This window comes from Diospyros lotus, chromosome 10, assembly GCF_014633365.1.
Source record: "Diospyros lotus cultivar Yz01 chromosome 10, ASM1463336v1, whole genome shotgun sequence".
NCBI classification, from domain to species: Eukaryota; Viridiplantae; Streptophyta; class Magnoliopsida; order Ericales; family Ebenaceae; genus Diospyros; species Diospyros lotus.
In genome coordinates, this window is record NC_068347.1 from 24,786,156 (window position 1) to 24,802,441 (window position 16,286).

General features: G+C 34.7%; 1 protein-coding gene across 1 annotated transcript; it reads left to right on the forward strand.

Annotated features, from left to right (window-relative positions):
- The first annotated feature begins 13,224 nt into the window (after positions 1 to 13,224).
- Positions 13,225 to 15,515, forward strand: LOC127811484 (tabersonine 16-hydroxylase 2-like). Its single transcript, XM_052351389.1, has 2 exons — positions 13,225 to 14,190; positions 14,629 to 15,515. Exons 1-2 carry the CDS (start codon positions 13,270 to 13,272, stop codon positions 15,247 to 15,249), a joined length of 1,542 nt encoding a protein of 513 aa, XP_052207349.1. The 5' UTR covers positions 13,225 to 13,269; the 3' UTR covers positions 15,250 to 15,515.
- Positions 15,516 to 16,286: the final 771 nt, after the last annotated feature.

The window sequence follows — 16,286 nt, forward strand, 5'->3', positions numbered from 1 at the left end:
ATTTGGTCACTTGTTATCATTTCAAACATATTTCGGTATTTTAAACTCACTTAAAATACGTGGCATCTTCACGAAAATATGGGGTATTATACAGGAAGTGATTTGGCTAAGGATCTTGATGATTTGTATTATTTTTTAGGTTAGCATGAAAACTGAGGTGATGCACGTTTATTGAGGTATTTCAAACTTCGTGCTAAGGTGAGTGGTTTTATCTCGAGAACCTATATATGACATGATTGCTTCATTATGCATGATATTTATTGAAGTTATGATCATTTTGTCCTATTGCATGGAAAGTCGTGATTTTTGCATGGCACGATATTATTGGCATATTGATACTCGTGCATGGGATTGGGATGTCGCCCCGATAGTGTAGCCAAAATTTTCCAAGGGCAAATGATGGAATAACGTTAGGATTATCCTGAAACCAGGTCGAGATTCTGCCGAGGGTTCCATGCCGGGCCGGTGGGCCAGGGAAGTTACACTAGGGCATATGATTATTTATGTTATTGCATCATGTATTCATGTATCATGTTTCTAAACCCTCACTAGAAGATTCACCTTCTAATTGGGTTATGCCCTTTGAACATTCAAAGGTTCCAGTTAGGATTTGCAGTTATGGCAAGGGGATGATTAATGACGTGGCCGATGAGTTCGGCGAGTTGTTCAGGTATATGCTCCTTCGTGAGGATTTAGGATACGTCTTTAGCCATGGTTAGGATATTATACTATATTGAAGATCATGTATAATTATGTATTTCTGAGGAATCGTCAGATTGTACAGATAAGTCTCCATGTATTTAAGTATTTGATGATATGATGGTACAAATTCTTATATTATGATTAAGTGAATTCAGTTATATACCATATCAGGTTTCGATTTTAAGCTTCCGCATTTATGATGATTACATGTCTTACCTTATTGATTCTTGTTTAGTATGCTGGGAAGGTAAAACAAGATTGTCAATAAATGGTTTATATTGAAAAAAAAAATATTCCCAAAATTCTTAAGTTATTTAACGCTGGGAAAAGCGGGGCGTTACACTGTAGCACCGCAGTTGGGTGCTGCCCGCGGCTGGTTACTGCCTCGTTGCAACCGGTTGCAGCCATGGCTGCCATGGCCGCGCATGCTTCCCTCGGCCGCCTCCCGAACCTCCAACGACCTCGCCGACCTCGCTAAACGTCGCCGCTCCTACGGCCATCACCGCAGCTGGTGTTGGCTGCCTCGGGTTCTCGCTGCCATGGACGTTGCCCGCCTACTGCAGCCAGTTGCGGCTGCTTTCGGCTATCGTTGTTGTTGCCTTCAGCCATCATCGTGAGCTCCAAGCTCTCCCCCGACCTCTGGTTGATTGCTCGCCACTTCAGTCGCCTATGCTTGCTGCCATTTCTTTCTCGGTCATTGCTTGCTTCATTTCTCTTATCTCTTCCCCTTATATAGTCGAAGCATCCACCGACTCCCCTGCCTAAGCCATCTCTCTTTGCATGGCTTGGAGTTGCAGGGTATGGGCGACCATCACACGCACGCATATATATATATGTATATGTATATATATATCTATATAATACACCCACATATATGGAAATTGCACATTAATCCCCAATTTTATCATAATATCACTTGGGTAATTCTCTTATTGTAATTACGCCGTTAAACCTCAAATTAATTTGCATTACAATACCGAAAACGCAAAATTAATAACTTTAAAGTTACTCGATAATGACGATTTTGCCCCAGTGTCCTCAACGAGCAGTTTTATCCCAAAACTACTGAAGGGTTGTTTATTATGAAAAACTGAAGCCCCTTCAAGCTTCCGTTGACTTTCCAAGAGTCCCCTACGATAATTCAGTTTTGTAGCCTAAATGGTAGCTGCATTTTAGCTGTATAGAAAATCGTTCCCGATCCGATTTCTTTCGATACCATAAATCTTATCTCGGAATGCTCATCGAGACCATATTATTTTCCTTAGACAATTTCACTCCGAGATATTCCCTACAGTTGATTCAGTACTTATAAATTCTATCAAGCCAATTTTTCAGTATTCTAAACTTACTTATATTACGTGGCAACCCCACGAAAATATGAGTTCTTACACAATGAATAGTATATAGGATCCAAGAATGTGGTGACACCCAACGGAGTAATCCAGAACTCAACAGCTATATACAAGATTCATGATTATGACTTGATCAATCCCAAGTTAAATGTATCATACCACCATATATCACCGTGCAAATGTGCATATAAAATTAAATGTCAAAATCAAATCTCGTAAGCTCGCAAGCCATCAAACAACATATGCCAAAGTGCATCAAGAGAATAAAAACTCACATTCAATATGGAGCCAACCTGCCGGGCTATGGCCATCTCGTCCCGCGCTAGGTGCTCTAGGGTATCATTTCCCTCCGCGCAAAATATTAGGTGCGCAAAGATAAATAATACTATGCCTCATAATATGATCATACTGAATGTGTGTGAAACATGGCATGCATTCACTTCCACATATATATAAACATCATGAATTTCATCTCACAAGCTATTGACATACTTATGTCTATTTTATGCCCATCTCACAAATCATGTATATTTCATGTCCCTCGCTTGAGACATCAAATGAACTTCACAGTAACTAGGAAATTTTTACACAAAATATACACAGTGGGAAACACTACAGCGAAGTGACACAATAAACAATAGTTTGCAATGTCAAAGAATAAAAGGGAACTTGCAGAAAGTTAAAGAAGAAATTAGGAAATCAAGAAAGGTTGCATTTAAATACATAATATATATATATATAAAAAAGCTCGCACTGAAAATAAGTGGAAGTGCGAGAAGAACTTGCCTGAGAGATGTTCTAACAGAAGAACCTGAGACTCTTTCTCTAAACTCCAATCGCCAACAGAATAACGGATGAAGATGATGATGATGATGAAGTAGCACACGAACCCGAAGAAGATAAAATGAAGGAGCAATGGAATAGTGGGGGGAAAACAAAGAGATATACAAATCGACACTAAAATGGAAGCAAGCATAGTGCACAGAAGGAAAGGGGCTGCGGCACCAGCTCTGTTCGCCAGTTTTTCGAAGGCTCAATTGCCCCTATTTTTTCTAATAGCAAATAAACTTTTTAGGGCATTTCTGACCTTTGACACTTATTTTTATTTTTCATTCTTCTTTTCCTTATTCACACAAAGTTTTAAATTCCTTTATCATTGGGTCCAAGCCCAACCCAGCAATTATATAACCCACCTGATAAATCCATGGACTCGTTAACTAATTAATTGTGGCCCATCACATCATTTCCAAATTCTTAAAAAAAATCAGGCCCACACACTTATTTTCACAATCACATAAACCATAAAATAAAATTTTAAAATCCAAAACTATTTCTATGCCATCAAAATAGTTTATCATTAAATATTGAAGTACTTGGACCCACATTTAAAATGCCCTCAACCGACATTAAGTAATAAAACTCCTAAACCCATTTTAGGGTCGTTACAATATGATTATTCACTCAATAATTTGATGTTTGTCACCTAAACATCATGTATTTTAAACACATTGCTCTTAAACCTTGAGTGATGCTAACTCCTAGACTTGATGTGTTACTAGATTAACACATGATTTGAGCACTTAGGATATCATCTAATCCTAAGGGTATTTACTTCATGCATTATGGACACCTAGGATATTCTTTGAAAGTCTAGAATAACATGCCTTGTGAGATATATTAAAGTTTTGTATAAAACATTCATTATCAAAATATTCTCAAAATTAGACTTAATAAAAATTCAATGTGAAAAAATCTACAAGATTAAAAATGTTGACAAAGTGCAAAAAGCCCTCTGGGAGAGCCTCCCAAAAAGGGCAGGCTATCACACAGTCTACTATTCCCTCTAAAAAAAACTCGAATGAAATAGTGGAGAACAATTGATGTGTTAAAGATCAAGCCCACTAAAGTCAAAACCTAGGCCTGAGAAAAGGGAGAAGTATACATCTCAAAACTCAAGAGATTGTTCAGTCTCTGGAAGACTATCAACAACTTCCCAAAATACTGTTAACAATTCCAAGAGGTAGTTAACAGTTTTAGGAGTCTATTACCAGTTCTAGTAGATTGGGGAGATTGTTGACAATCTCAAGAAAAAGGCTAATGGAAAGGTTCTAGGAGATCAAAAGTCTCCTAGAGATCTTCTTCTTTCATGTGGAAATCATAAGCAAAATGTGAAAAATTCCTTTGAGAATTTTGTAAAGATTATACATCATTTGTAAAAGTCCTAATAATCCTAGTTAATCTCGAAATATTAACGATGCTTATCATGAATTTCGACACTTTTCTATAAATAAACAAACTATTATTCCCAAAAAAAAAAGGGTTCATCTTGGATACTGATTTAATACTGCTTGCAAGTTTTCTACAAAATTAAATGTTTGATTTAAATATCAAAATATTTACGTAAAAATGGTCTTGTGCTCTCTAATTGTGTTCTCTTTCAAGACTTGAAACAGTTTGATTAAAAATTCTGTCATAGTGATAACAATTATTGCAAACCAAAAAGCAAAAAAACATTCATAGAGTACAAGGAATTAGATTGGGGAAACCAACAAACATAAACACATATGTTCACCACAAGCCTAGAATATGTTTTTGATAATTAGGTAAAAATATGGTTTGGTGGTGTTAGCATGAGAAAATGTTATGAAGTGACCATTGAGGTGACTGCTAAGGGATAGTTTTGTGACCCTGTTTCCCACTGGTTCAAGGAAAAAAAATAGGAAAAAAAGAAAGATGCTGTTTAAATGACTAACAAAGTCCTAGTTCGGTATGGAAAAGGCATGATTATGAGTTACCCTAATAGGTGAATCTATTGTAGAGTTATTATAATAAAATTGAGTCAAGTCCAGAAGTTTAGGTTCAACTTAAGAGTTAGTAACTGGGTTTAGATTTGACTTATCAAAAGGTTAATAATAAGTCCAGTTTGAGCCACGAGTTCGTCAGAATCTATTATTTTATTTAAATTTAATTTGTTATTTTATTTTATTATATATATTATATAATATTAAATAATTAAATTAATATATATAATAATTTTAAACATATTCAATTTAATTATATTATTATAATAATTTAAAAATTAATAAATTTATGTTAAATAATATATTTATAAAATTATAAATAAATATATTAATGTATTTATATACGAGATTGTTCATAAGTTATTCGCGAACTTCTAATCGAATATGTTTACGAGTTTTTAATCGAATCTATTAATTTTTATAAGTTTCTAATCGAACATGTTCATGAACTTTAACTGGTCAAGTTTTATTAAAATCAAACTTGATTTGTTTATCAATTGAGTATTAAAATTAGACTTAATCTCAACTTATTTATCTTAACAAACGAAATCAAATGAATTTTCGTCGAGACGGACACAAGCGACTCGGCTTATTATGGAGTCTAATCAACTGGTCACTTGTAACCCATTGAAATGCTTATATATATATATAACTGGTAATTAATTGTAAATAGTGTATAATAGTTCCCTGGATTATTTTATGATTACTATATTGGCATGCAATGCCCAGCAACTTGCGAAAGAAGAATGTTGACATCCAGTTCAGACATTGAAAATATTTAGGAGATGAGACAAGAGATGCCGGAACCTTCGGACATGCGACGTACCTATGTAGAATATATAAAAATATATATAATATATATTATATAATTGCCCTTGAGCTAACCCCTCTACCTACCCATTTGAGGGGGATTTGACTATACACTAGTTCAAAGTTGAACGAGCCATTTCATTTCTTCAGTGCCAGCGTCACCTAATCTCTGTGAATAATATAATATAATGTTTTGAGTATTAATTATGGTGAAAATTTTAATAGAGGATTGATTTGGTTGGCGTCTGAAGCCAGTAGTCGGCCAAAGGCAGGAAAACGTTTTGGCTTGAAGAAAAAGTCACAGAGCTTACTGAACCCAAGCCCCTGTGGCTGTGACTTCGTCTTCTCCATCTCTATCTCTGACGTTCGCTGTTTGATTTTCTTGCAGATTCCAGGCCAAACTTCATTATCTTATCATTAATTATTATGTTAATGACATTTGAAGCAAGAATTTATTTTTTAACATAATTTTGTCACTATATTAAGATTCATTTTATTTAAAAGAATTAAAATTTAAAAATAATTAATGTCAAACGTCATTTAATGAATTTTTACTTTTTTCACATGTACCTGTGTGTGTTTGAAATGCTATTTATGATAAAAAATATATATATATATATTGTCTCTTTAACTTGAATTTTTATGATATTTTAAGCTACAACAAATTTGAAAATAACTTAATTTATTGTTATAATAAGACTCACATTTATTTAAAATTTGCCTTAAAAAAAGAAAAAGGTAAACTTTAATTATTATTAATTACCCTCTAGCTAGCATGTATATATTCGAAAGGAATCACCATCGATAGGGTAAGGTAAGAATGAGATCAAAAAGAATGACCCAGTAATATATATATATATATATAACAGAAATATTATATAAAAAGATGTATGACTCGTGACGGGGGATTCATGAAAAGAGGTCTTGATATTTTTACTTATGATCGTGACATGCTGACGCTAACACGAACACTTAACGTTAATGTTTACTACACACAAATAATATTTTATAACCAAGGTGTCTGTAGGACAGGTTGGTCAACTGTTAAACAGTTTGAATGACCCAAAAAAAAAAAACATAAATATAATATTAATTTGTTCTATAAATATGAAATCGAGTACCAAAAAGGTGTATCCAGTGAATATACAGTTACTTAGTTAGCAGTAAATTTTTTTTTTTTAATTTTTTCCTTTTGAGATACACATACAGTAGTACTCTATTATATCCTTTTTTTTTTTTTTTTTTTTGGTTCTAAACGATGAGAATTTTTATTAAAATTGGAGCAAAGCCTAAGTAAAAGCCCCTGGCCTGGCCTGGCCTGGGAACAATAACTGTTGGAATTAGATACTAATAAGTCTTCTCTCCAATTAAATAAAGAAAAATAAAGAAAGAAAGAAAATTTAAGTCCAGTATGAATAAATAGGAACGAAGTGAAGTCCCAGAAACACGAACACCTATTGAGGACAGACAACTCAACAAATTCACGACTCCCTCCCAGACCCAGTCCCAGTCCCAGTCCCAGATGCACCACGTACCTAAACAAGCAACCACCCCTTTCCAAATCAACCCCAAGCTTCCGATGTCAAAGTATACGCTCTAAAACAGAGCATCCAGACGCAGTCAACACTTTGAATGTATGACAGTGATAAAACTCTTAAATATAATTAATTGAATAATAAGATAAGTAAGACTTATATCTAGAATTCCCAAAAGAGAGTGATCCAAAATGTTTTTAAAAGTCAGTCTTATCTAACTCTCAAATATGATTGGCTGAATAATAAGACAACTAAGACTTATGCCTAGAGTTCCCAAAAAGGAGTGGTCCAAAATGTTTTTAAAAATCAATCTTATCTGCTATAAAAAATTAAAAAATTAAAAAATATTATATTTTAAAAGGCCCCCCCTAACCTCTTGAACCAACCCTGCTCTCAAGTTTTCTTGAGAGTGGCGGGGTTCGACTTTTAGTGAAGGCAAAAATATTTTATTTGGTAAAAATTGATCGCGTATTCGTTTTAGAGTATATAAACTTGTGATCGCATCCAATTTATTTGGATACTAAATTAGAGGGAATGTTAGTCTTCTCCAATACTACACGAACAAAGTTAAGACACTTGAGTTTTTAAAAAAAAAAGTTACGAGTGAAATATCAATCATGCTAACATATGGATAATTAATATGGAAGCTCCTTGAAATTCGGTTTAGATTCAATGAGATTTTATTTCAAATTTGTGAGAGTAAAGATGGTTTCTCGAATGGATTATCACTTTCTTAGATCTAATCCTAGATTGCAAACAATTGACACGTGCATGCCTAGTTACATAAAGAATTTTGTATTGTATTAATTGTTTGATTAAATATAAAAAAAGTGTTTGTTTTTGTATAATAATAATAATAATAATAAGGCATAATTTCCTATTGTGGAGGAGAATCACACAATAAAGAGAGACAGGCAATTTAATTGATCTGAAAAAAAAAAAAAAAAACGTTTTCGTTTTCATTTACTCCAAACATATATATCTATATATATACTAGAATTTATTATTATAAGAATAAGCAAGTAGTCTTCTAGTATTTATTTTTTTATTTATTTATGAAACGTAACCCGAATAAATAACCCTAATCATGAGATTTTTGAATTAGTCATAAATCTCATAATTGAGAAATGAAAAAAGAATTCAAATTAAATCTTGACACGAAATAGGTGACAACAACTTGTAACCTCTCCTTGTCAAAAGCCATGTGTACTTGTGGTTCTAAATTGGCCGTGTCCCCCAAGTCTAAAGTCGTCACCGTCAATATATTACTATTTAATGGATGTATCCTAGGATGAATTAATGAACCAAATTTGATTGCCCAACTTTTGGAGGTTGAAATTGTGGTGCGGTCATCCATGGCAGATGGCTGTCAAGCCCTACATAGCTAAGCTAGCTCATCCATCCATCCAAGTGTGTGTAGTGTATTTAATTATGATTAAAAAAAGGCAGGTCATACGTACTGTCAGCCAACAAGTTACTTTCCAAATATTATTAATTAAAAGGCCACTGGTTCTATCCTCCCTCCATTCGTCCTAGACTCCCTAGCCCAACAAAATTATCAGCTTCGGGGGGTAGGTTTTCTTTCTTTCTTTCTTTCTTTCTTTCTTTCTTTTTAGGTTCTCAAAACAGTTTTGGTGTTCACAAAATAAAAAAAATTAGAAAAAAAAAATAATATACCACAATCCTCTAAACTCCTAAAATAACATAGAAACATGCTCAGTTACAATATTATATATATATATATCATTTATTTATTTATTTTTTTTGCATTTGCTTACACAACTTCATGCACATTGAACAATATAAATATATATATATATAATGGTAATAATAATATTATAATTTATTATTTTATGCGAAGTTGACCCTGTGTTACAATTGATTACTTCATGTAACTCAAATAGTCTACGCAACAGAAATTTTTATATATTGCTGGCCACGTCGGGCACTCACACTGTTGAAAAAAAAAAATTATTATCTCTACCTAACACCAACTTCCAAATTCCAATTTCTATATTACTTGAGACACTTGATTTTGCTGGCTCCTCTCTCTCTCTCTACAGATTACGTTCTGATGGAGGAGGGTATTGAAGTGAATTTATAAATTAAGATTTAATTGTTCTATTCGTTAATATTTAAAATACAGAACAGAAGGAAGTTATTCAAAAGAGGTCTGAATGGGTGAATGGCGGCCGGGATTAAATTTTAATCATTAGGTATATATATGAATCAAACTTATACACCCACCGGCCCGAGAATAATTATTATATGATGATGCAAAAAGTATATTAGGAATAAGTCAAAAATAGAAATTAATTAGAAAGCAAAGCAATATATATTTACCAGCTCCCAATCCAATGGCTGTCCTCAAACGTGTGGGTGTAGGTTCAATTCAATATGTAGAGAATCATCCTCTTCATATTATTCAATAATATTAATATTGTTTTAACAAAAGGACAGCACAAAGCTTCAGAATTATTTATTATTTTCTGTTCCTGTCCGCATCACGTTTACATCTCCTACAGATTAGCCATCCTTCCATTGCACCCCCATTGGCTTACGACCTAATTAAAAAAACAGAAGAGAGATATAGATCGAGAGAGAGAAGTGGCTAACTACAAGAAGATAGTTTATGTCGGAGCCTGCCTTGCTGATCAAGCAAACTGAAGTTATTAGCCAAAATTAATACAAAAAAAATAAGAAAGATTTGATTCAGTCTAACATCCATATATATATTTTGCAAGAAGGGTTCGTCAGAGATATAATTAACGGGGCCCAAATAATGACAGAAAAGTAATCACGATTTCTTGAAGGTGAGAGAGAGTCAACTCGAAAGCTCTACAATTAATGAAGGCTTTGTTTGCAATGAAAGATATATTGGGAGAAAACAAACAATTAAAATAACTCCAAAAAACATGTTAGGTATTCAATAATTAATCACTTTATTTAAGTCAAGTAAACAATAAATATGTTCACATTCTTTGGCATTGGCACAATAATATATATATATTCTCAACTCAATATGGTACATAATGCCCAATAAATCATTTGTCAATGGGCATGACAAATAATAATTTTATAAATCTCTTTTTTTTTTCTTTATATATGTGATTTGTGTTCACGATAGATCTAAAAAGCACATAGACAGTAAATTAGATGGAGTGACTAGTTACAGTATATATATATATATATATTGATGTCTGGAAAAATTGATAGTGGCTGACGTTCAGTCCAACCTTCCCTTGAATCTACCTCTATTTGTGTCTCGAGTTAATATTTTTTTTTATCTCAAATAAAGTGAAATAAAAAATTAAGTACCTTATATCCATAATGTTCTGATAAATAAAATAATCAGATCGGGTGACTTCGTTGACATCATGAGATAGTAAACTTAGTCGACCTTTCTATCATTATTCAAATAAAATTAATTTCTCGACAAAAACAGAAAAATATACATATAAAGTACTTTGGAGGAGTTGCAAATAACTTGGAGGTAATCATGCGAACTATGGAATTGTTAAATTGCCGGCACATGCCGTCTTTCTAACTTATAAGTTTTGAATTATGCCAAATATATATGCAGAGGGGACACACTTTTTGCCAATTAAAAAATATATATATGTATATATAATTCATGTTAAGATCAAACATTTGCCATATGATTTCAGAAAGAACGTCATGGCTCGATTGGATTTTAGAAATTATTTTTGGGTTTTTCATTAATGAGTTACTGCCACTTAATCATGCATATATAAGAACATGAAGCACACAATTAATGAAATTCATCACCTCCCTCCAGAGACGGGGAGATATGTCATTCATTCCAAGTTTCAAACTCACTATATCTTTCAGAAGACATTCCTAATTTGAAATATGCAGCGTCAGGATGTCCATCCCATTCTAACTTCTACGTAGGATTATATATGGTCTATATATGATGGCTGATGATGAACCTAAAATCTGTCATTTAAGGCAACTCATGGTAAGCTATGATCCAGCGTTCCAAAAATATTAATTTAAAGACAACTGGTACTGTCATCCTACTACAAGCTAAGACTTAATTCCACCTTCCCCACGCAATCGGAATACCACGCACTTGAAAATAATTCACATTCTATCCCAAATTCTTGCCACCTTTTAATTAACAACCACAGACATAGGAAGCGGGGAACCAACGGTTCTTTTATACTCCACATATTAATAATTGCTTTAAGTTTATTTAACTAACTAACTATATATATATATATATTCTTTGTTGGACATTGGAATTTTTCAACTTCCACGCAGCCCTCCCTTGTTAGGACCTTTTCATCACCGATTAGAGAGCAGCACATGGAAGAGGGGGGCTTCAGTTGGGACAATCTCTTAATTATTAGGGCCCAAGTGGTAGCTCCATTGTAATTGATGTAAGTGGATGTAAGTGATGCTATTGATTTAATTTCCTCAATGTTTAGTAACGCAAGGATAAAATAAATTACCTTTGCATGAATATCATTTTATACAGTTCCTCTCTTGGATTGGGAGAGACTTAAAATATATATTGATTGCCTATGATGTCCAGAGACTTCTTGAGATGATCGTTCTTGGGATGTCCAGACTTCTTTGTCACTATGTAACATGTAGTGTTGTATAAAAGATCAAGAATGCATCACATGCATTACAGAAAATATAATTACACATGCCCCTTTCATCCACACCTTTCTTTTTATATAAAAAATGGCTTGAAGACAATTAATGTGAGTTGGGATATATACCTCAGATTAATCCTCAATAGTTTTGGAAAAATTCATTAAAATCCTCGGGAATTTTGTCAAATTACATTTTCATCCCCAAAATTCAACATTTTGATAAATTTCTATTTCCTTTAAAAAAAATATCCATGTAAAATTTTGGATATTTATTATGTCTTGATTGTATTATTTTGTGAAATCATATTATTAATTGGTACTCCTTGAACTATACCTTGACCTACACAATATATTACAAATGACAAAAATACCTCTTGCGCCATCTCATCGTCTTGGGTGAGGAGTATTTTAGGCATTTTAGTTATATTATACAGCCCAAAATATAAGTCATGGTATATCAATACTATTTTCCTATTTTGTCTCATAAATTTAAAAGTCACTTTCAATTAACACTTTGGGATAACAACATGTGATGTTATAGTTTAGGAAGCGTAAAACATAAAAGAGGGGGCGTGCCTTATTTTTAATGGGAGCAAAGGCTTTGAAATTTGTTTTCTCCTGTTTCTCATGAGATTGGTTTACGCTGAAGCCTGTTTGGAGAAAGATTTTTGCTGCATTAATTTGTCTTGGTGACGAGGCTCTCTTCTGTTTGGTTTGGTATCTAGATTTAGTTGTTTGGTCTTGCAAGTCCTTATATTTTGTTAGGCTCTCGTGTGAATCTGTTTTTTTGGGTTATATTCTGAGACCTTAATTACATGTGCATTCATTTGGTTTAAAAAATAAACCATATAAGAGAGTGTGATGAAGTCTCTCCCTTGTTAGAATGAAAAAATAGAGGGCACCAAGCAAAAATGATTGATTATTTGCTCTTTACAATAAATATAAGGTACAACGATTAATTAATGTTATTATACTTCAGTAAAAAAAAAAAAGAAGAAGAAATTATTGCTGTTATTCTTTGGTCTTTGAAACAAGCTATTAATTTCGTGTCAAATCATAATAGGATATAATAATCATAAAATTTTACCCTATAGTTGTTAGGATAATAATATTGGATTTTCACAATGATATATTAAAATATTAAAATTAATAACAAAAAATATTAGTCATTCTCCTTTTTTTTCTCTCCCCATTTTTAATTTTAAATTTACCAAAAACAATCTAGGGTTATATATTTATATGGTTTGCTAACCGGATGACTTGGTATGAGAGAGTTGCTAACTTGCCATTGTCATGGATATGGAAAGTAAGCCCGTTGAATTTAAGGATCCAAACGAAGGAAAGGGTAAGGGCAGACCATCCAGCAGGAACTTCTACTCTCTATAAATACCCACACACGTCTGCGAAAGGACGGTATCTCATCCCACTAATTCCCACCACCATGGACTTCCAGTTCCAGCTTCCATCTATTCCCTTCATCTTCTCCTTCCTCCTCTTCGTCTTCGTGCTCGCTAAAACTCTGAAAAAAAGGGGAACCAAAACCAAGTCCTCTCTTCCCCCGCTTCCCCCCGGCCCCCCGCCGCTCCCCCTCATCGGGAACATGCACCAGATAAACGGCGGACTGCCCCACCATAAACTCAGAAGCCTAGCCAAAACATACGGCCCCTTGATGCACCTCAAACTCGGCGAAGTCTCAAACATTGTCGTCTCCTCGGCCGAAATCGCCAAAGAGGTTCTGAACAACAACGGCGTCATTTTCGCCGAGCGGCCGTACCTTCTTCTTCCCGTGATCGTCTCCTACAACAATCACGGCCTCGTTTTTTGTCCCTACGGTGATTACTGGCGGCAAATGAGGAAGATCGCCACCGTGGAGATTCTTAGCCAGAGCCGCGTCCAGACGTTTGGGACGATTAGGGAAGAGGAGGTCATGAATCTGATTCGATCGGTTTCTGCGGACCGAGAATCTTCAACGTCGGTGAATCTCAGCCGGAAAATTTTCTCCCTGACGTACGGGATTGTGTCGAGAGCTGCGTTCGGGAGCAAGAACAAGGACCAGGAGGCGTTCATCCCGCTTATAGAGGAACTCGTTGCCTTGGTGGCAGGGTTCACCATTGTCGACATGTTTCCGTCGGTGAAGCTGCTTGAAGTCGTCACCGGGATGCGGCGCAGGCTCAATAACTTGCACATGAGGATTGACAGGGTGCTCGAGAACATTCTGAATGAGCACAAGGCGCGGAATAGGATCAGAGACGATGGCAAGAGAGAGGAAACGGAGGATCTGGTTGATGTTCTTTTGAGGATTCAGAAGCATGGGGACCTCGAGTTTCCATTGACGGACGACCAAATCAAGGCCGTCATATTGGTACGTACGTAAGAGAAGAAGCGTGACTGAAAATTGCATCTTTTTGCGTGGAAAAAAATTAAAAATGATCCTCGTGTCTACTCTAAATATAATACTAAATATATAGGTGGCCACACATAGATAGAGTCTCTATTTATCTGCCTATGCCTATGCTATGGTCGGCCAGTCAATGGGACCCGCACTCTATACACGCAACACACACATGGTAACCTAACTTCACTAGCCTGCCTGCCTGCCTGCCTATAATAACCTAACTTGTAAAAATGAATGATGAGTTCTATAACTTTGTATATATTTGGAAATTAGTTTGTTTGTTTTTTTATTTCTAATTAATGAAAAATAAAAAAAAAATAGATATTAATATTATTTTTTAAAAAAAAAAATTAAAGGGAGAAAAATGGAAATTAATAATTTAATTTGTACGCGATCGATTTGCAGGACATTTTTGGAGCAGGAAGCGAGACCTCATCAACAACCGTGGAATGGGCTATGGCAGAGATGCTGAGGGCTCCCAGTGTCATGGAAAGAGCACAGGCGGAGGTGAGAGAGGCCTTCGGAGAACAAGGAACCGTTACCGAGAAAGGCGTTCATGACCTCAAGTACCTTAGCGCAGTGATCAAAGAGACCATGAGGCTTCACCCCTCTGCTCCGCTGCTGGTTCCGCGAGAATGCAGCCAGGATTGCGTGATCAGCGGCTACCGGATTCCGGCCAAGTCGAAAGTAGTCGTCAATGCCTGGGCGATCGCGAGGGATTCCAAGAACTGGGATGATCCGGAGAAGTTCGATCCGGAGAGATTCCTCGACAGCAAAATCGATTTCAAGGGCAGAGACTTCGAGTACATACCGTTCGGCGCCGGGAGGAGGATGTGCCCGGGGATCGCGTTCGCAGTTCCGAACATCGAGCTGCCGCTGGCGCAGTTGCTGTACCAGTTCGACTGGAAACTCGCCGGCGGAATGAAGCCGGAAGAGCTCGACATGGACGAATCATTCGCCTTGACGGTGAGAAGGAAGAACGATCTGCTGTTGATTCCGACACCGTATAACAGGAACAAGAATTGAATATCGGTCCGACTGCAGATGATATCCGAGCACTCAACTTCGATCTGTTGAGGAGTTTGAACTTTTTTTAGTTGTTTTCTTTGATTTATGTATGTGTGGGGAGAGAGAGAAGAGAGAGAGAGAGAGAGAGAGGGGATGATGTGCTGAAGATTAACTCAAATAAGGGGAAAAAAAAAAACAAAAAAGAATTTACTTTTCTGAGGTGAAAGCTATATATGTAAAAATAAATGTGTTTCGGAAGTTATAACAAATTTCTTTTGATTGAAGCCTGTGGGTGGGTGGGTGGGTTTTGTGGAGTCACATTTGGATTTGGTACACTCGTTGCTTTTTTGGTTTACGACCGCAAGTCACTGTTTTAAAAGCGCACATTTAGATAACGTTATCTTCTTGGTGATTTTCAGGCTATACTATGGGTTTATAAATTAAATCTCCTATATAAGAGATATTATCTTGTCATTTTAAATGGAGAGACGATTTGTCTGGCCACAGCCAAACATAAATAAAAAATTATCTTACTATGTCGAAGATTATAGATCCCTTACCCCAAAAAACAAAAAAGAAAAAAAAAAATTGCAATTAGAGTCCCACTGTAACCTATTTTAGTTCTTATATATAAGAAGTAAAGGGTGGTTTATTATTACTTTTGCTTTTAATGCAACTTATAATTTGTACTATTCTTTAAAAGTAAAATGGTTTATCACTTATTTTTAACTTTTCATAAAAAAATTATTGTGCTTTAAAAACACAATAATACCAATAAATCCGATATTTTTAAATAAAAAAATGAGAATCTGTAATTTAATTAAATCTTCATTCAGTTAAAGACCATTCAAAAAGAATCATAGCAAAATTAATAGAAACTAGGTATTATATAATTAACTAATTCTCCTTTTTATTATACCAAGTAGGAAATATATATATATATAATAGTTAATATCTGTCCAGGTTGTAAAAAAAAATTTATAAAATATTTCAATCAAGACTTATCAAAACGACGTTATTTTGATCATTTTTCTTTTACTTTTTTTCTTCTTTTT

Bases quoted from the DNA above. Each gene is read 5' to 3' on its own strand.
- LOC127811484 (XM_052351389.1), top strand. From the start codon at position 13,270: ATGGACTTCCAGTTCCAGCTTCCATCTATTCCCTTCATCTTCTCCTTC. The intron at 14,191-14,628 runs GTACGTACGTAA...ATCGATTTGCAG, and splicing joins AAATCAAGGCCGTCATATTG to GACATTTTTGGAGCAGGAAG.